Below are 20,809 nucleotides of genomic sequence, written 5' to 3'. Positions count from 1 at the left end.
GTGTTGGGTAAACGATAAATGTTCCCTAAATAAGTGAATAGACATGCAGGCATCCAGGTCTAGTTTTCCTTAAAGGAAACGCGTCGGAGGCTACTATGTTTTGTATCTCACATAAATAGCGCAGTGTCAGAGGGCCTGTTATTGACATTCTGGGGACAGGCCTCTCTTTTATGGCTTGGGGAAGTCGGGCCACAAAAGACATTAAAAAACCTGATGTGACTGACCTTGAATGTTACTCGATAAAGGCTAATACTGTGAGCGTGCACGGCAAATAAACCCTCCTTTCCAGCGCTTTGTTTAATTATTTAAAGGCAAATATGCAGGGCTTTTCCTCTCCATTATAGCAACAAACCTTGCCCGAAAGAGGAACATTAAATCACATCGTAATCTGTACTACTGCCTTGGGCCTCCCTTGACAATTTGGTGGTGTTGAAAGTTCATTTTAATATTTACTTCTTGGATCACTTGAGGGCTGTCAAGTTTAATAAAATTTTATCAATCGGATACTTTTATTACACACGGTTTCGTAAAAATAACAAGGCTGTCTTAGGCTTTCATTCATATGCGGGCCCTTTCACATAGGCCTAAACATCGCCTTGCCTCCGCCACACCATTAGAAAGAACAAGAGAGCCAATACTGTCTGGACTCAGAGCGTTCTACCTTGATTGCACAAGATGGTTCTGGATGGAGGATCAACCCTCTGTAGGGTAAGTTGGAACTAAGAAATAGAAGGCAGTACAGAAACAGACCATCTCACGAGAGATAGTGCTTTGGTTAAAGATCTGCTACGTATTGACAAAAAAGCAACCCCCTGAGTGCTTGTGTGCTCATTCGACCAGAGCCAAGCTTTAGACCACTGCGTTAGCTCACGGAGTCCCTGTACTGGGTATCTGTCAGGCAACAATGTAGGCATCGTTGCACACGTTCACAATGCATTACTATGTAGATGGTCAGGTCCGTCATGATAGTTAAAACGCCTGTTTGGTCCTGCACGATTTACTGGTTCGACTAGTTTCGCTGACCCTTCTCCAGGAAGGTATTGCTTTGATATCTATTTTAAGGTAAGGAATCTGTGGCTTGAAATATCAAATGGACAAGTTACTTACCTTCGGTAATGCCTTATCTGATAGACTCTATCTGGCCTCAGATTCTTTAATGATGCTCTGTGAACCGATTCATTAGGAATACTTTTCTCAGGGTCTTAGCAGTCCACACCAGTATGTCCGTATTCTTCGTCTATCCACGATTTTGGCATGGGAAGTAGCGAAAAGAAACGGACGTCGGCATGCTGGGGTGGCGCCTATAAAGCCACCGTGCATTTTGTTTCTGGCTCTGCCGACCCAGAGCCGAACCTACTGCATGTAGGGGTACTGCTTAAAAATATCAGGATCCAGTCTAACACCTGAGCAATATTTTCAGATAAGAAATCATTTCTGGATGGGGTGTTACCAAAGGTAAGTAACTTGTTCTTGAGACTCCCCATTTTTTGGAGGTGATTCTTCCTCAAAACCAAAATGTATGACGTAAAACCAGAAAGATAGTTAAATAACATTTTAGAACATTCTGTCCGAGGCAGGTAAGCTGTAGATCACATGCTTTGCATACTCCTGCCATCTAGTGTTGGGTCCGGATGTTTGCAAGTTGTCTTTCTTCAAAGAAGTCTTTCCAGTCACAAGGTAGGAGACTCCTCCTTTCGGTGATGGTGTGCATGGGCATCGACTCCATTGTTGATTGTTTTTTTCCGCCATTGGGTTTGGATGTGTATTGCTGCGCTCTGGTACGAAGCCGTTCTTTGGGTTCCCTTCGGTGCGCAATCCACTCTACCCGCCTCACTATTGTTTTGAACGCTTATCCCTCTTCTCTGCACATCGTATCCATCGAGAAAATCCTCTATTTTGATCGAAGATCTTGGAAAGGCCGTCCGCCCTTACCGTGTCGGTCCACCACACAGTCTATGGATGGACTTCATTCAAAATCTGCCCTCGCTGCTGCGGCAAGTATATGCGCACCGACTTGCACAAAGTGTGCAACCTGTGCTCGTCTCCGGAGCACAACGGACAGGACTGCGACGTGTGCTGATCGTTCCGATCGAAGAAGATGCTCCGTGATAGTCTGGTTTGACGTCGCAAGATGCAGAGTCAAAACATTGAATACACGCCGAACATCTTTGGTGAAGGATCCGAGCACAAATGCGATGCACAAGGGGCTGAGGAAAAACAAGAGGAACTTTTTCCATTCCAGAATCGAACTCCGATTTGGAAGAAGACTTGCAACAAAGTCAACGTACCTTGAGTACCGAATGCCCCTTAACCGAAACTCTAACTCAGCCGAAACAAAAGGCTTCGGTCCCACCCCCGCCTTTGGGGCACGTCGGCACAGACAGGATGTTTCCGACGCCCTGCCCTCCGGCTCAGCACAAACACGTATCTAAGCCTTCCGGCTCGGGATCGAGTTGGACGGAGCCGAAATCGTTGACACTAAAAACGAAGCCTCCTTCGGCACCGAAAAGTGATTCTACCCCGGCACCGAAATCCTCAGCACTGAAACCTAACACTGTTCCTCCGAAGCTGCAGGATACGATTTTTGATGCCCCAATACCCAAATCAGACCCAAAACAAAAGGAACTTTATATAAATCCAGATACAGGATGTTTTCTTACTAAGTCACCTCATAAACGCAAACCTAAGTCAGAGGACGCACGTTTCTTTATTCCTTTCAAGAGGAAGAATATTTGTACTAACCCTTCCCCTCTCTTCTTTTACCACGTTCCCCTACACCAACCTCTCCACCTTTTCGTCATTTACTGATCACACCAACTAACTCTCCATCACCACCTGAGGATGATGATGGAGATAGGGGGGTCACTATTTTACCTATAGACCCCTGGAAGGATTATCACACAGATTCACCTACAGAGACCGACCCAGATCTTTACCTTGCAAAGCCTTCCCCTCCTGACGACAATGTATGATATCTAGAATTACTTGCTAGAGCTGTAGAATATCATGGGGTACAGTTGCACAAGGAATCTTTAGAGGAAGATTTCCTATTCGAAATGCTCAGTACCACACAAAGGGCTAGTCACACTCTACCTATGCTTAAAGGCATGATGAGACATGCCAACAACGTCTTTAAAGATCCAGTGTAAGCTCGCATTCTCAACCCCAGGATTGATAAATATAAATCTGCCCCCTCAGATCCAGTCTTTATTAAAGGACAGTTACCACTAGACTCTTTAGTGGTCTCTAATGCCTGTAAACTGGCCAATTCACACACTACAGGTGATGCTCCCCCTCCAGACATGGAGTCAAAACTATTAGACGCCTCTGGTAAATGAGTGCTGCCCAAGCAGCAAATCAGTGGCGCATTGCCAACATCCAGGCCCTACTAGCCAGATATGGTAGGGCACACTGGGATGAAATGGAGCAATTGCTACAACACCACCCAGATAAGCACAAAGCAAAAGCCCGGGATTTAGTCCAGGAAGGGAAGCTCATATCCAATTGCTCAATAAGATGGCTTTAGATGCTGCAGATAGTGCAGCTAGAGAGATCAACAATAGTGTGATACTAAGAAGACATGCATGGTTGAGGATTTGTGGTTTCAAACCAGAAGTACAACAGTCAATTTTAAATACCCGTTTTGACAAGGAACATCTCTTCGGGCCCGAAGTAGATAGGTCTTTAGAAAAAATTAAAAAAGACAGAGGTAGCCAAGTCTATGGGAGCTCTGCTGTCTTCCTCTAATCGGGGCTCCTTTTGTCACTACTTCTACCGTGGAGAGTCGAAAACCATGTCCTCAGACAATACTGCCACCGCTTACAAAGGCAACAGTCAATTTTCCTCTACAAGGGGTTTCTTTAGAGGAGGATATAGAGGTAACAACAACAACAAAGGTCGAGGCAAGGGTTCTGCACTGCGTAATTCCCCCTCCCCAACAAGCAGTGACTTGCCTAGTCTTAACCCCGCCCCAACACCCCCTCCCCCATTCATTTAAATCCTGTCCGGGGACGTCTTTTACAATTCCTCCCCATTTGGCAATCTATCACCACAGACAAATGGGTGTTAAGAATAATCCAACATGGTTATCGCCTGGAGCTTACCAACAATCCTGCAAACATACCATGACTTTCTCACAAAATGTTATCAGGACATTTACATCTACTTCAGCAATAAGTCCAGTCTCTCCTCTACAAAGGAGCTATAGAGCCTGTGTTATTACAACATCAAGGGACAGGCGTGTACTCCCTGTACTTTCTTATCCCCAAAAAGGACGGCTCCTTGAGACCTGTTCTAGATCTTAGAACTAAACCTCTACATACTGTCAGAGCATTTCCACATGGTAACACTTTAACAAGTGCTCCCACTTCCACAGCAGGGCGATTTTATGTCTACTCTAGACTTAAAACGCATATATCGACATTCCAAATCATCCCGCTAATCGCAAATACCTCAGATTCATGATAGCTGGTCATCATTACCAATTCAAAGTACTACCGTTTGGAGCCACCACTGCTTCCAGGGTATTTACCACATGTCTAGCAGTAGTTGCAGCACATCTGAAGAGACAACAAATCCATGTTTTCCCATACCTGGACGACTGGCTAATCAAAGCCAGTACTTACCAGATGTGTCTCCAACACACTCAAACCACTATTCACTTACTTCACCAACTAGGGTTTACAGTTAATGCGTTGAAGTCTCATCTACAGCCTTCCAACACACAAACATATCTGGCAGCCACGATAGATGCTCACAAAGCTCTAACCTCTCCCAATACAGCCAGTATTCACAGTATTCAGTCCCTTCTCACTCCGTTTCAGTCCAACCAATCATTGCCAGCACGAGTCTTCATGAAACTGCTAGGCATGATGTTGTCTTACATTGTAATTGTTCCCCACGCAAGACTTCACATGTGTCCCCTTCAAGAATGCTTAGCAAGTCTGTGGAACCAGTCGCAGGGTCAGTTAACCGATCTAGTGTTGGTGGGTGGCCGCACCCATCGCTCTCTACAGTGGTGGAACCCACAAAATGAATCCAAAGGACGGCTCTTTCTCAACCCTGCTCCACAGGCAGTGCTAACAGCAGACGCATCACTCACTGGTTGGGGCGCTCACCTACAGACTCCCAAAATCCAAGGATTATGAACTCTAAAGTACATAAGCCTACATATCAATCACCTAGAGCTACTAGCAGTGTTTCTACCGCTAAAAGCCTTTCAAACTCACCCTACAGGCAAAACTGTCGTTGTCTGCACAGACAACATGACAGCTATGTACTACGTAAAAAAAACAGGGGGGGGGGGGCGACACTCTCCAACTTTCACGCCTAGCACAAGCCATTTGGAAATGGGCCATACATCGCAAAATGTATCTCCTAGCAGAACACCTTCCAGGAGTAAACAATCAGATTGCAGACCTTCTCAGCAAATCCACAAGTGGGAACTTCATCCCCAAATTCTTCTTCCCTACTTTCAGGAATGGGGATTTCCTCACACAGACCTGTTCACCACAGCGCAAAACACAAAATTCCCACGCTTTACCTCCAGGTTCCCGCACCCGCTCTCCGAAGGCAATGCCCTATGGATGAACTGGTCTTGGATATTTGCCTACGCTTTTCCACCTCTCACACTCATTCCGCTGGTAATTCAGAAGCTCAGACAAACATCCCACACACTGATTCTCATAGCTCCCACATGGACACGTCAACCCTGGTTCACCACCCTGCTGGAGTTGTCAGTAGTTCCACACCAAAAGCTGCATCTCCTCACTCAGAGCCGTGGAGAAATCGGGCATCCAAGTCCCAAGGAATTCAACCTGGCGATTTGACTCCTGCAGTCATAGAGTTTGGTTATTTACAATTACCACCAGACTGTATGAATATCCTAAAGAGGCTAGGAGACCTACTACTAGGGCATGTTATGCAGCAAAATGGAAACTTTTTGTTTAATATTGTAACAATACCAATATCATGCCCCTTGATGCTTTGGTACAAAACTTCATCGGTTATCTGTTAGACTTACATCAATCTGGATTAGCTTATACATCCATTCAATTGCATTTAGCAGTAGTAGCTGCATATTTACAAAACAGACAACACTTCTCTCTATTCAGAGTACCAGTGATTAAAGCCTTTATGGAAGGGCTAAAAAGAGTAATACCACCAAGAGCTCCACCTGCAACAGTATGGAACTTGAACGTAGTCCTTACAAGGCTAATGGGACCACCTTTTGAACCAATGCACAAGTGTCAACTACAATTTATCTCATGGAAGGTTGCTTTTCTTATTGCAATCACTTCCTTGAGGAGAGTTAGTGAACTCTAGGCACTAACTATACAAGAGCTTTTCTTTGAACTTCACAAAGACAAAGTAGTTCATCGAACAATTCCTACTTTCTTCAAAAAGTTGCTTCAGCTTTTCGCATCAATCAATCAGTTGAGTTACCTGTGTTCTTTCATCAACCTGATTCTGTAGCAAAATGAGCTCTACACACACTTGATGTTAGAAGAGCTCTACTATATTATGTAAAAAGAACAAAAGATTTTCGTAAAACAAAGCAGCTCTTTGTTGCTTTTTCACCACACAAAGGCAATCCCATTTCTAAATCAGTTGTTTCAAGAAGGATTGTTAAATGTATACAAACATGTTATACAAAAGCAAAAAGAACATTGCCAATACCGCCTAGAGCGCATTCCACCCACAAAATAGGGACTACTATGGCCTTCTTAGGGAATATTCCGTTAGCTGACATCTGTAAGGCAGCAACATAGTCTACACTGCACACATTTACCAAACACTATTGTGTAGATGTGTTAGCGAGGCAACAAGCTAATGTAGGCCATGCAGTACTTAAAACACTTTTTGAAGCAACTGCAACAGCTATAGGTTAGCCACCGCTTTGGGAGAATACTGCTGTATGGTCTATGCAAAGCATTTGATCTACAGCTCACATACCTCAAATGGAAAATGTTACTTACCCAGTAAGCATTTGTTCTTGGCATGTAGAGCTGTAGATTAACATGTGCCCACCCAGGTACCTATACCTATTGTAGTTCTTTCTTACCTTAGATACATATGCATGGACATCTCTATTCTACCTTTGCCAACTCCATTCTCGCCCTCTGTGGGAAAACAATCTAACAATGGAGTTGATGCTCATGCGCACTCTCACCAAAAGGATGAATCCCCTACCTCGTGACTGGAAAGACTTCTTCGAAGAAAAACAAATTGCAAACATCGGACCCAACTCTAGATGGCAGTAGTATGCAAAGCATGTGAATCTACCGCTCTACATGCCAAGAACAGACGCTTACTGGGTAATTAACATTTTCCTTACTCTCACCATGATACATATATATGGGGTGCACTTGTAATGAATGCTTTAGCCTGGTGAAAAATGTTCCCTGGACTGTGGTGAAGGTTGAGATGCTCTAGTGACTTGACTAATTTTTGATTTACATTGTTTCTCCTATAACTGAACTTTCTCTGTTTTCAGGAATACTCCACAGCCATAGACTTGTGGTCAGTGGGCTGTATCTTTGGTGAACTGCTTACGCAGAAGCCACTGTTCCCTGGGAAGTCAGAAATTGACCAAATTAATAAAATATTCAAGGTAAGCTAATCCTGTACCTTGACCCAAGAAAACTGCTGCAAAAGCACATGAAATTATTTTCTATATTCTACTCCAATGTTTTCTTGTTTGTGAAATACCTGCAATTGTTCTTGTTACAACGGTTGACATCTAAATGATCACTAATGATTTACTCTTCTATTGTAGACCAACATTAATTACCTATGTCCTCTACCTCTCTATTTCCTTATTTTGAAGACTGTGGGCTTCTTACTAACCAAACTTGATTTGATCTCCTAAATATACTTTTTATTATATTTTGCCTGTTGTTTTATTAGTTTGATATCTTTTCTCTGCTGCCTTGTTGTCTTTACTGATTTGTTATAGATTTTTGAACTATTGCTACCCAAAGGGGCTGGAGGAGGATTGAGAAGTACTCTAGCTATATAAGAAAAGACATAGAATCTATCTAACCAACAGTGTGAAGAATTCCATTTCAAACTTCAACTGCCTTTACCAAAGTATCCCCCAGGGATTGGATAGCTATTCTGTGTTTTTATTTCTTTAAGCCTTTGATGCCTCCTTGTACTGCGCGTTTGAGATATTGATCATGACAGTTTTTCTTATCCTTGATTTGGCACTTGAAAGTTGCATTCTAATTGTGTTACAAACAGGGGATAGGTTTCTTCACTTAGTGGGTTTTTCTCCAGTATTAGATCTTTAATAGTTACATGCTTGAATCATTCTTCATCATAGAGCTGGGAGTCTCCTGTTGATTCAGAAAGCAGTATTATGCTAAATATAGCCTGCAAAACATTCACTTTATTATCCTGATCACATAATTTGAAAAGCACTACACTTTAACCAACCTGGTTGCAGCACCCCTCAAAGGTTCATAATTTTGAATTTCTGCTGCATGTGTGCATGGAGTCTCCGTGAACTCCGTTCAGTCCACTTCAAGTAAAGCAGAACATATTCCACTCTTTCATTATTCAACCGGATTTTACGACTTCTGAAAATTTCTGTCATTTTTTCTGAACTCTTATAGAATATCATGACAGATGAACCTAAGAAAGGTGTCTTGAGACCTAGGGGTATATGTGCAATGATGAGGCTTCATCCTGAGGGTCCCCACAAATAATGTATTTACTGCTTACATCCACCTTGTAAAGCAAAGGACTGCAAGATCTGCCAAACTTTTTTCTCAAAGACTGAAGGATACAGACGGTATGTTGCTGATCTGCCTTTAAAAGATCACGGGCAATGGGAATAGGGTGAAGGTAATTCAGTGATGCTTAAAGTTCAGAAAAGAGACTACACAGAAAGCCATTCATTGAAACAGCGCTCTAAAACATCTACAAGAAGCCTAGAAAGGACGTTTTAAAGACATTAGGAAGGGAAGCTCTCAAGCGACCAATGTCCATCTTAAGAGGTGTCTCATCAACAGCGTAAGAAAGCTGATATATCTTAAGTGTGCAGACCAAGATCCAAGCCTCTAGTGCCTTTAAGAAAGGTAGCTAAAGTACTTACTAAAACATTGGCGGTGCCATCATAGACAATGAAGAAACTGTTGACGAAGCTATCATCAACTAAGCCAAAGTTGCTTATGACAAATACTACATGATCGACCTGCGGCCGCCACAGCAACAACAACTTTTTTAGCATTGATGTACTTGTAAAGTGAATTCTACATTATCCAGTATTAGGGGTGTCTTTCATAGATTCACATGCCTGAATCATTCCCCGTCGTCGGAATGGGAATCCCCGGTATATAAATAAAGTAATGTCCCTATAGACATTTAGACCGGGGCGGTTCCTACAGGAGGGCGTAGGGGGCGCCAGTCAAGAGTGAAGGAAAAGGAGATTAAAACAGACTGCTCTGAGGTAGTACTGTCAAATCTGGAAGTAGCAGTGCAGCCTAGCTGTGTATAAACACATGCTGCGCATGCGAGGTGGACGATTCCAATATCGCCCAAATCCCGCATGTGCAGTGTGCACCTGTGAGGCAGAGGTGAGGGCAACGAGGCGCTGCCTAAATCAGCAGTTTTTCCAGCTCTCCGGTCGAGCATTCAGCTCGCCCGTATCTGTGATGTAGCTGAGAATATCCTTTTCGGTTCCCGCCTCCTCCTGTGACTGGCTGACACTTAATACTATCAGGATTTTCACTTCTGTAGCTGAAGGCTTTTGCCTCCTGTTCGTCGTTTGGATCTCTGCAGGACTGGATCTCGGTTATCTCCAGTGCGATCCAAGTAGAAGCTGAAAGGTGAGTAATTCAATCTGCCTTAGAGATATCTGCCTGCCGAGGCGGCGTCACTTAATTCAGCAGTCCCCAAAATACAATTTCAATTTGAAAAATATAATATACTTTGAAAGCCATTCTTGGCAGGTTTGTGTAAATGCAGAGAACGCACTTTAAGTTTAACATTTTTTAATAACGGTGTCACCCATTATGGTATCAGCAGTAACAGTTGAGCAAACCATGCGGTCTATTATTTCTGGCCTTTTTAATAACGTTGGCCCTTCGTCTACTTTTATTGTCGTTTTAAAGCAGTGACTGTGAAACTTAATTGCATGCACTGCGCAACCAGTCTGTGTGTGCTTTTTTTGAAGCCAACGCTCATGTACATAAAGTATCATTCTGACCTCCTCCAAGATTCAGTCAATCTGATCAGAAAATGCGTGGCATTATGGCAATCCAAGTATCAGCATATTCGATTTGTTTGTGGTGCCAGTCAGCTGAGAGTATATTAAAGTCAATGAAATTGTTCCGGATTCCTGCTTGTTTTAAAAAAAATGAACACCATATGTTCGAGGCATGTGGGCTCTTGAATTCATATATGTGCATAGATCGCCGCCTAGTGTTGGGTCCGGATGATTGCACATTGTTGTCCTGGAAGAGTCTTCGAAGTATCACGAGATAGGTGGCTCCTCCTTCGGACTACAGTGCGCATGGGCATCCTCTCCACCCCGATATTGTTTTTTTCCGCCATTGGGTTCGGATGTACTTTCCAGCACTCCAAGTTCGGAATCAACAAAAACTTTTATAAAGCCCAAAAGGCCTTCGGATCCGTCGGTATTGTTAAGCGCTCGGTACCGATACACTTCTTAACATTTGTTGCACTCCGGTCGTCGAATCGGGCCGTTAGGCCTTCTCGGCCCACGTGGACCGGCCGTCGATGGAACGAAGTCAATTCAAATACTGCCCGCAGTGCAACTCGAAGTTCCCGCACACAGATAAGCATCCAGTGTGCAACAAATGTCTATCTCCAGATCGCAATGAAGATAGTTGCCTAGCTTGTGCCCAGTTCCGGTCCAAAAAGACGATCCGGAATCGACGGGCGGCAAGGCAAGAAATGCAGAGGTCGGCACCAGACCCCGAGAATATCTTCGCGGATAAGGAGGACCTAGGTAACGCCGAAAACTCGGATCAAGACGAAGAACAATACTCAGAGCACGACTCCGAATATTACCTCGACGAGGAAGAACAAATCGTCGATCTCGAGGAATACGATCAAGACATCGTAGCTGTCGAAGGCGATTTCGATGACAACGAGGGGTGAACCGCGAGTACACCGCCCCATATAGACACTACACCAATATCAGAGACTCAGGTCGAGGCATCGCCAGCAGGCCTTAGCCAAGATCGACATACTGCTTCTATAGCCCCGCCATTCCCCGCCTAAGAACATACAAAAAGAGCCTTCTGAGACACGACATCAGGTATAGCCAGATGGATCGTTAAGTGCATTCAGATGTTATTTAAAAACAAAACGCACCTTAACAGTTCCCCCTAGGGCGCATTCCACATGCAAACTAGAGGCATCCATGGCTTTCCTGGGAAACATTCCTTTACACGAAATTTGTAGAGCAGCCACATGGTCAACCACACATACATTTACAAAACACTATTGTGTAGATGTACATTCAAAACAGCAAGCTGCTGTAGGACAGGCTGTTCTCAAAACTCTTTTTCAGACTCCTGCAGCTGACACAGGCAGCCACCGCTGAGGGAGATACTGCTATACATTCTGTGCACAGATATGAATTCAGCAGCCCACATGCCTCGAACGGAATATGCTACTTACCAGTATGCATCTGTTCTTGGTATGTAGGGCTGCTGACATTCATATCGCCCACCCGCCGCCCCGGTGCCTGTCGCAGCTGCAGCATTCACTCTTTGCATGGACATCTCTTACTGTACTATATTCCATCTCTGCCACAATGGCGAAAAACAATATGGGGATGGAGAGGATGCCCATGCGCACTGTAGTCCGAAGGAGGAGCCACCTATCTCGTGATACTTCGAAGACTCTTCCAGGACAACAATGTGCAATCATCCGGACCTAACACTAGGCGGCGATCTATGCACAGATATGAATGTCAGCAGCCCTACATGCCAAGAACAGATGCATACTGGTAAGTAGCATATTCCTTACCTTACTGCTTCACGAAAATGGAGGCGCAGCACGAACACTTGCCCTGTGCACACTGCCATCTCACGAGTCAGGATAATAAGAGCAGAGGTTAAATTTATTTTTAGCTCAGAGCGGGTCTCAGAGAGTTACCATTGTTAAAAAATCAAATGCTGAGTATAGAGTGGTTTCTGTCCCGCTTCTTCGAGTTTTAGCTTAGATTCTTTCATTGCATACCATTAGATACTGCAGTACCCCAATTGTTCTTTCTGTGATTCTAAGTTTCACACTGTTTGTCCCAGCCGAAAGGTAGCAGTGTAAAAAACAATATGTTTTGGTTTTCGGATCGGATGTAAAAGTAACTGCAGGGTGGAGTATAATAGTGTTTAACAACTAGTATGGGATGTGGCTGCCTGTGTGCAGTGTAGTGTTTTTAACTATTTGACACTAGAGTTCAGCTCAGCCCTGCATGTAAAGCCAATTTAGAACAGGCAAGAAAGGCAATGAAGGTAATCATAAGTGTGACGCGTGCAGCGCAGCCTGTGCACACGTTAAACAAATTGCTCTGACTCACTCAACCCAGTGCATAATTTATAAATGCAATTTCAATAATATCCAGGCTCAGCATTTTCATCTCACATCAGTCAGTCTGATCAGATTGTGTGTGCGTCGGATTTTTGGGCAAGTAACAACTACCTATTGTAGTGTGGGAACATATATTAATTGTGTGATAGGACCTGTTTTTCTGACCACTTTTAAAAAAGAACACCTATTGCTTTACTGTGTCACATCACTCACACAAGTTACAAAATGGCGGCACAGTCAGCTAGGCCAGCTGGGTGAACTGAAAGCTGGGAATGCAGTCCTAACAGATTGAGTTTAAAGAGCTCAGGGTAACATGTAAAACAGGTGAAGAGAAAGACATTCTTTGATGAGCCCCTGCCATTCATCATAACATTAAGCTCAATCTATCTGAACCCTCCCTACCCATCCATTTAACTTAGTCATGAACTATAAGCCAGGCATTTTAAGAAGCTGCATCACCCCTTGACTGCCACTGTCTGCAACTTGATAAGCCCCCTGGTGAATGCGTTGCGGCCCCCGTTAAGCTCCCAGTCCCATATCTCACAGATAATAGCTGAGTGAAATTTGGACCCCTGAAGTGTTAGGGGTGACCAGATTTGTTAGGACATAAAACCGGCCTTGTATCAGACAGCAGGACATATGAGCTCAGGCTGTAGGCTGCTCTGCTGTAGTGTAAACAATATGGCATGAAAATTATCAGCTTTACGAACCACAGGCAATGCAGGGACAACCCTGTGTGCAGGTAAGATAATTGAAACCCTTGCTTGTAACACAAAACAATTTTAATTCAATAAGATATGGAGCATTTTGTATGTGTTTATTTTCTTTAAATATTCCAAGGCTGTACTTTCACCATTGCTTTATAAACCTTCTTGCTTCCTCAAAACAGCTTCAAATAGCACAATTTCCCCACTCTATTTTCAAAAGATTTCCTGTTGGTAGGACCCTAATCAACTCACCTTATTTATGACTGTTAGATTTGCTTGCTTTGCTCGCAGTAAAGCACTCGCCCCCAAATTTTACACCCAACCACTTTCAAAAGTCACCATCCGCCACTGCATATAGATAAATAGGCCTAAAGGCCTCACATTAGTAACCTATCCCTGTCCTTTTGTAGAAAGGACCAAACTCTAGAAAAGAGCCAATCAGCTGTCCCCTCCCTCTAGAACCCTCCTGGAAGGAGCCTCAGTCCCTCAGACTTTTTTACTGCACGTTGTGCTAAGGGAGTCTCCTCTGAGCTCTGCTCAGTTTTTTCTTCACAACTGGTTTCCAGTGTTCTAGGATATTTTATTCTGATCCATCTGTGATTGCTAATATCACCATGGCTGAAACGCCAAAAAAGGGTCTTTTTAGATCCTGTGCTTCATTTGGAAAAAAGAGGCTGCATATTGATGACCAGCATAAAGATTGCCTGTATCCAGATCATTCTGCCAAAGACTGTAAGGCATGTCGTACCTTTTCCACTAAAACCCTCAAAGATCGGGAGGCATGCCTGTTGTTTTGGCTCCAGAGGCTGAAAGACAGGGACCATCTAGAATCTTCTGAGGAAAGTGAAGGTTTTGCAGCGTGAATCTTTCTGGATTCACTATGCTGTGCATATTCTGCCATCTAGTGGTTGGAGTTCGGAAAGTGCTTTGTATTTTATTTTTATTTATTTTATTTTTTTTTGCTGTGGGAGGTTGCGAAACCTGATCCCCCTGGTGAGGCTACAACCCCATCATGTGTGTGCAGGCTCTCAGATTATTTTTTCCGCCATGGAGATCGGAGGTGCGCTGCAGCACAGCAGCAGACATAGGGCAGAAGAGAGAGGCCACCAGAACTCCGAGGAGAGAGGTGGCATCAAGGAATGTTGCAGAGGGGGAAACTATTTTCAGCAAATCAGTGGGTTACCACTGCTCGCCCTTTTCCTCCTCATGCACCAAAGCGAGCACATTGTTCTCTGGCAGAACAACCTACAGGTATTCGGGGGTGGGGGGGGAGTACTCTGCAGTGTAAGGATGCTTCATCCTCAAACAAGGTAAGAAGAGCTTGCTCTTTCATTTATTTCATGTGGCAGCAAGAGCATGGATGGAATGCTCCACGTGTTGTACAATGTTTAACGTAGGACCAAGAGCACAGGGTATGGCCCCATGTGCTACCGTAACATTGAAAAGGGCGCAGCACAGTCAACGGTGAAACCTACCAGGCTGGAAGGTTAAAAGCATGTCTACTCGAATGCGCTTACAGCAAGGGCGTCAAGGCGCTGTTTTTTAGGCACTTTTAAATATGGTGTAAAAATGTCTTAAGACTATTCACTTAGTCTTTACTATTATTGTGTAGTGAGGGACGTAGGTGCCTCTTCCTTACACCACGGTACTGCAGGGAAAAGGGATATTCAGGGAGTCCTTATTCCTTCTAGTAGCTAATATAGCTTAAGCGGAAAGCGCACCACGTTTTTTAAAACGTTACAAAGGTACGCTTTTGGGCATAAAAAGGAGATTCTGAGGATCTTTTATAAAATATGCGAACCTACAGTAGGTTCTACGTACAAAACCTTTTGTATTGCACAAAATGCAATTGTTACGCCTTTTGAAAAGGAGTTATGGCGGGAGTCAAAGCCTTTCCCTTCCTGGGGTTTTAAAAGCTGGCCACAACACTTCTAACGTGGCGCCAAATGCAGCCCACATTCCAAGGGGTTTCAAAGCGAAGGAGAAAGCCATAAACCTCCCTCCCCCGCAACCTCTTCCAAAACCAGGGCAGCAGACTGTAAGACGACCCCATGGATCAGGGGCTTATCTCCAGCATACGCATTCCTTAGCTGCCCTCTAAGCAAACCAGAAAGTCCGGTTTTAGGGGCCCAGCAACTTTAAAGGAACAGATCTTTCATGAATAAGTTTAAAACAAAATAAAAAAAAAAAGGAAACATGAAAGTTGCTGGTTAGCGTTCGCAATAGGCTAGGCTACATGATAGACTATCCTTATGCCTTATAACCGTTAACAAATATAGGTGCAACGTTTTTTACATTTTGCAGCCCCACATGAAGGGCTTTTAGTGCAGGTACTTTGTTGTTTTAAATAGCAACAGGTCAAAGTAAAAATAAAAACACTATCATGGCAACTGCAGCAGTTAGCTCTGTCACTGGGTAGCATAATCGCATACCCATTTTTTAATTCATGGGCCAACGAATACACCGTTTTGTCTGAAAGCAAATATGCGCATAGACAAAGGGCCCAATAAGCCACAGCAATACTTGTACACAAATGCAGAAAACTCTCTTTGCGGCACAACATGTGCAACATATATGTACAATATTTATGCACAGTTTTAATTTAAATCGCAAAATATTTCTTGAGCTAATGCACTATTATGCAGTTATATACTGTAGGGCCCCTCCATTGCTGGTCATTTAAACTTTTACTGGTTACTTACACTCTACTGGGTGATACGGTAACTTCACAAGGTTTATACACTACATGTATAACGTGGCAAGAGGCAGGGTCACAGATCGGGCTTCATCAGTTACTGCGCCAAATGCAAGCAATGTTTCAGCCGGCTGCATAGTTCTGCAACAAGCGAGGCAAAGGAGGGACCCCTGACTACAACATATAAATACACGCAGTAGGGTAACTTGCCTACTGGCCCTCCTGAAACTCTTAGGTTGTAAATAGGAGGCTAAAAGGAGGTAAATTCTTCCCATACCAACATGACCATAATGCTACATTGGTAGGTATGGGTGTATGCATATGCGTGCATATAATACACAACTACATGTTCCACTGAACTCTTGGGTTGTAAATAGGAGGCTAAAAGGAGGTAAATTCTTCCTATACCAACATGACCATAATGCTATATCGGTAGGTATGGGTGTATGCATATGCTTGCATATAATACAAAGCTACATGTTCCACTGTGTGGGGTGCATACATATAGATATACATGCAATTAGGAGGGAGATACACCAAGTACTAAGGTACAGGTGAAGTTATTTATATATATATATATATATATATATATATATATATATATATATATATATGTATATATATATATATATATATATATATATATATATATATATATATATATATATACATACACACACACACACACACACGTGTCAAGCAAAACACGGTATTACATATGCAAACAGTTCATGTATGTGTTTTTAATATATACATATACACCCCTTTTACCGGTAACACGCGCTGCATGGTGCCTTGGGGGGAAAGATTAAAAATAGGAACGCTGTTTTTCTATAGGGGGCACATACAATGTCTTTTAAAACACCGTCACACGACGTTGGAAGCACATACCTACTTCCTCCTCTATTCACCACTACTGGATGGCACAACCCGATTTCTAAAACGGGCATGTGTCACATAAACACTATGTACAATCTCTAAGCACAACATGCATAATTATAATGGGGAATTAAGTCTCACACAACAGGACTACAAACCCCAGAAGATAAGTACATACAACATTAAGTGGGCTATATTTATACCAATGGTGAATCAGCTCTACTGAGGGGACTGATCGCCACGAGATGCTGGGGCATACCACAACCATCTCATACACATTATGGGTGGTTCACTGCGGCCGGTGTAAAATATACAACATACATAAGACCTGAAACAGGCGGTGCTGCAGATATGACACTATGCATACTCTAAACGCACTGTTACTTGTAAGGGGCATTTGAATCTCACTCAGCAAGACTACAAACCCCAACATGCAGGTACATATCTACGCACGCTACACAGCATTTCTTTCACCAATGCAATATGTACTTGCAGCACAACATTATGTTTTTCTCCGATGACAAAGCCGATTCAGCTTCACTAATTGGGCTGATCACTATGAGAGGGGTGGGCTTACCACAACCACACTCACCTCACACACACTATGGGCGTGGCGAGCTCAAAGGTGGAAGTCTTCTCCTACCACAAAGACTGCACTTCACATCATAGGTGAGCTGGCAGCTCTTCAAGGGGAGTTAGCCACCGATTCCAATCAGAAAGCCGGCAACTGAGGTTCACTGCGGCCTTTCTGAACACCATAAAGAAGCCACAACCACACTCATCTCACACACACTATGGGCATGGCGAGCCCAAAAGGGGGAAGTCTTCTCCTACCACAGAGACTGCACTTCACACCATAAGGGAGCCGGCAGCTCTTCAAGGGGAGTTGGCCACAGATTCCAATCAGAAAGCCGGCAAAAGAGGTTTACTGCGGCCTTTCTGAACACCATAAAGAAGCTGGGGGCTCTTCAATGGAGTTCACCGAGACTGCCAAAGGCATCCCATATGGCCGGCCAACTGCGGTTCGTCGCGGCCATAAAATTCGCCAACTACAGTGGGGGGTGCACACCCTACCACCACGTGCTGCACATACACACAGTAACACAAACACAATCAAAGCAATACCTCAAACATTGCATATGCCTACCATATAGCAAGTTGGTTGACTGGGATTATGTAGGAACACATACCCCACATGTCGCCCACCGGAGGGAACCTCCTACTCATCACAAGGTATAAGGGCAAACGCAACACGCACCTAACTAGGGCGTGTTCCCGTTTCAACTACCATTACCCTCCATAAGGGCACAATGAACACAAGCAGGGTGCAGTTCTTCAGGCTTCCTGCCTACATAATAGAAACTACACATGGTCTGCACACGGCACAGTGAAAAGTTACGGTGTTTCTCCCTTGCACGGAATCACAAGGCAGCTAAATACCAAATGACACCAAGCAATGGCCTACTAACCATTAGGAGACCATTCGCAAGCAGTTAGCCAGCAGGCCCACGGTGTGCAATATACTCAAAGGACCTTCACCTTCCTTGAACCGTGTGGCCAAACAATGTCCAGAACAACTTCTCCTGTACAAGTCAATATTTGGATAGGCCACATGGGTGGAGTATTCTTCGTAAAGAAAGGATAAGTGCACACATATGTGGGCTTCTGCATCAAAATATACATATTGCAGAGTTTTTTATATAGCGCGAACTAGACCCGAACCGAATCAGGTATCGGAGCGCTTTACATAGCACCAGTTACGTTACATGAGGACACACTTTCATTTTTTTTTTTTTTTAAGGCATGGGGAGATTAAGTGATTTGCCCAGAATCACAGGAGGTTTTTGGCGTCGTTACCGAGACTCGAACCCAGATCCCCAGGTCCGAGGTCGAGCGCCTTAGCCGTTAGGCCAACCCCTTGCCAACCCTTAGATATATGGCTGTATAGCATCAGGTACACTTATATGTACAAGCCAAGGCAGATAATAGGGTAAGGTCTTTCTTTCCTCTACCCTCCTTTGTCTACTAAGAACATTAACAGGACGCATAAGCAGGTAATAGCGCCCAGGTTCTACAATACCATAACCATGGACAGGTGGTAACAAATTTCTACAGGGCATCAGCATGCCCCTGCAGTGGTCTGGGCTACCAAGGTGAGCATCAGACAACAAATAAGTACTACCGTAAATCAGCCAGGCACCCCAAAAAACCATTAAGCCTTATCTACTTATGGTAGTAAAAACCGGCCCATTGCATCCCAAAAAAAAAAAGGAAGCTAGTGGTTGGTAAGGACCATATTAAAATTAGCACGCACAGAATATAACAAGGAAATCAGGTGTTAGCCTACACCGGGATGAATGGGCCTAGAATGTTTAACCATTTGAATAAAGTATCCAATGGGATTGTTCCTGGTCACATCTAACATTTTTAAACAAATACAAATTAATAGGCAAGGTAGTACGTATATGGGTACTTTCCTCAAAGGAAAGCCGTATGGTTTTGCAGCGTGAATCTTTCTGGATTCACTATGCTGTGCATTATTCCGCGGTGTTGTGGTTGGGTCCGGATTCGTAGTCTTTTCTTTGTTTTTTGTTTTTTTTCTCGTAGCCCAGGTGGGCGTCGGCGTTACACCTCCTTGGGTGCATTTCCGGTGACGTCGGCATGCTTCCTGCGGAAGCTCCCACTCTTGGGCGCCATCTTCAGATTCTTTTTTTCCGCGGTCGGGTCTGGATCGTTCCCGTTTGGGCTCCAGACATTTTTGGAGAAAGAAGAGAAGAAAATACAGAAATAACAAAGGAAAGTCATCTGAAGACTCCAGGGGACTTCATGGACGAGGAGTCTGCAAAGGAAAAGACGAATTCATCGAGATCCTCGACGACCGTCGACGAACACGCGACCAGGGAGGCCCTGAGCGCTCGATGATGGACAACACGCCGTTCAAGTTCTGCCGTAACTGCCACCACAAGTACGCGCAGAAGGACCAGCACCCGGTATGCAACCTTTGTCTACCGGTGAATCACGAAAGCGAGGACTGCAACGCCTGCTCCGCCTTCACCCCGAAGACCCTTCGTGTGAGAGAGAGACAGAGGGTAGCCCACGCCACCCTGCAGGAGAAGGCCCCGACTCCGTCCCTCTACGACCTGGGGATGTCTTCCGAGGAAGAGGACAACGCTGCCGCCGAAGACGACAGCTACACGGTCGTAGAGACCGATTACACGAAGACTTCTGATAAGGTAGGAGACTCTCCGGCCCCCAAGAACTCGAGAGACTCTGAGTCTCGAAAAAACGAGGGCAAGGCCTCGAAAGCGCCGACGCCGAAGCACCAGGCGTCAGCGAGTACTCACAGGCCCAGCGGATCCTCTGAGAAGGAGTCCCCGGCGCCGAGAGCTGTTGAACAGCAGAAGTCGTCGAAAATCGTCCCCGAAAAGGATCGATCGACGCAGAGGGACAAGGACCCTAAACTACCGACGCCGACCAGAGACCCAAAATCCGGTTCGACGTCGAAAACTTCGGCACCATAAGGCACGGCGCCGAGCCAACCGCCAAAAAGAGCGGCCGAACCATCCGACGCGGAACACGCGGCCGAGATGGAGAAAAAGAGAAGGCGCCTCGAAGCCGAAATGGAAAACATCGTGCAGCGGAAGAAAGAATTCGACGCAAAGATGAAAGCTTTCACGATCCCTCACAAGACCAAGCCACCAGTGGTGGAGGTGGTCGAGGAGGAAGACGAGGTCACCGAAGAACAAGACCAAGACCCGGACGTCGAGGTGATCGACGACCAGGAAGAGTACGAGAATCCCTACGATAGTTACAACTATGGGGAGGAACAGGACAGCAGGACGGACGCCGACTCGGCCCCCTCTGACCTACAGGAGGTGGATTACCTCGATGTCGAGACCGACAGCCCGGAGGAGGCGATCGACACGTATCCCTCGAGGCCCTTGCCGCCGGACGACATCGG

The 20,809-nt window shown here is 44.6% G+C and overlaps 1 protein-coding gene across 13 annotated transcripts in view; it reads left to right on the top strand.

The window, feature by feature from the left end:
• The window catches only part of LOC144754523 (cyclin-dependent kinase 11B-like), a 431,279-nt gene that overhangs the window by 384,957 nt on the left and 25,513 nt on the right, over positions 1 to 20,809 (top strand). For all 13 annotated transcript variants that reach the window (XM_078642437.1, XM_078642431.1, XM_078642429.1 and 10 more), the window contains one exon: positions 7,496 to 7,612. In XM_078642437.1, coding sequence (XP_078498563.1) covers positions 7,496 to 7,612 — 117 coding nt within the window. The remainder of the gene's footprint in view (positions 1 to 7,495; positions 7,613 to 20,809) is intronic.

This window comes from Lissotriton helveticus, chromosome 5_1 (assembly GCF_964261635.1).
Source record: "Lissotriton helveticus chromosome 5_1, aLisHel1.1, whole genome shotgun sequence".
Lineage (NCBI taxonomy): Eukaryota > Metazoa > Chordata > Amphibia > Caudata > Salamandridae > Lissotriton > Lissotriton helveticus.
Note: the sequence above shows the minus strand (reverse complement) of the source record. Positions and strands in the feature narration are given on the sequence as shown.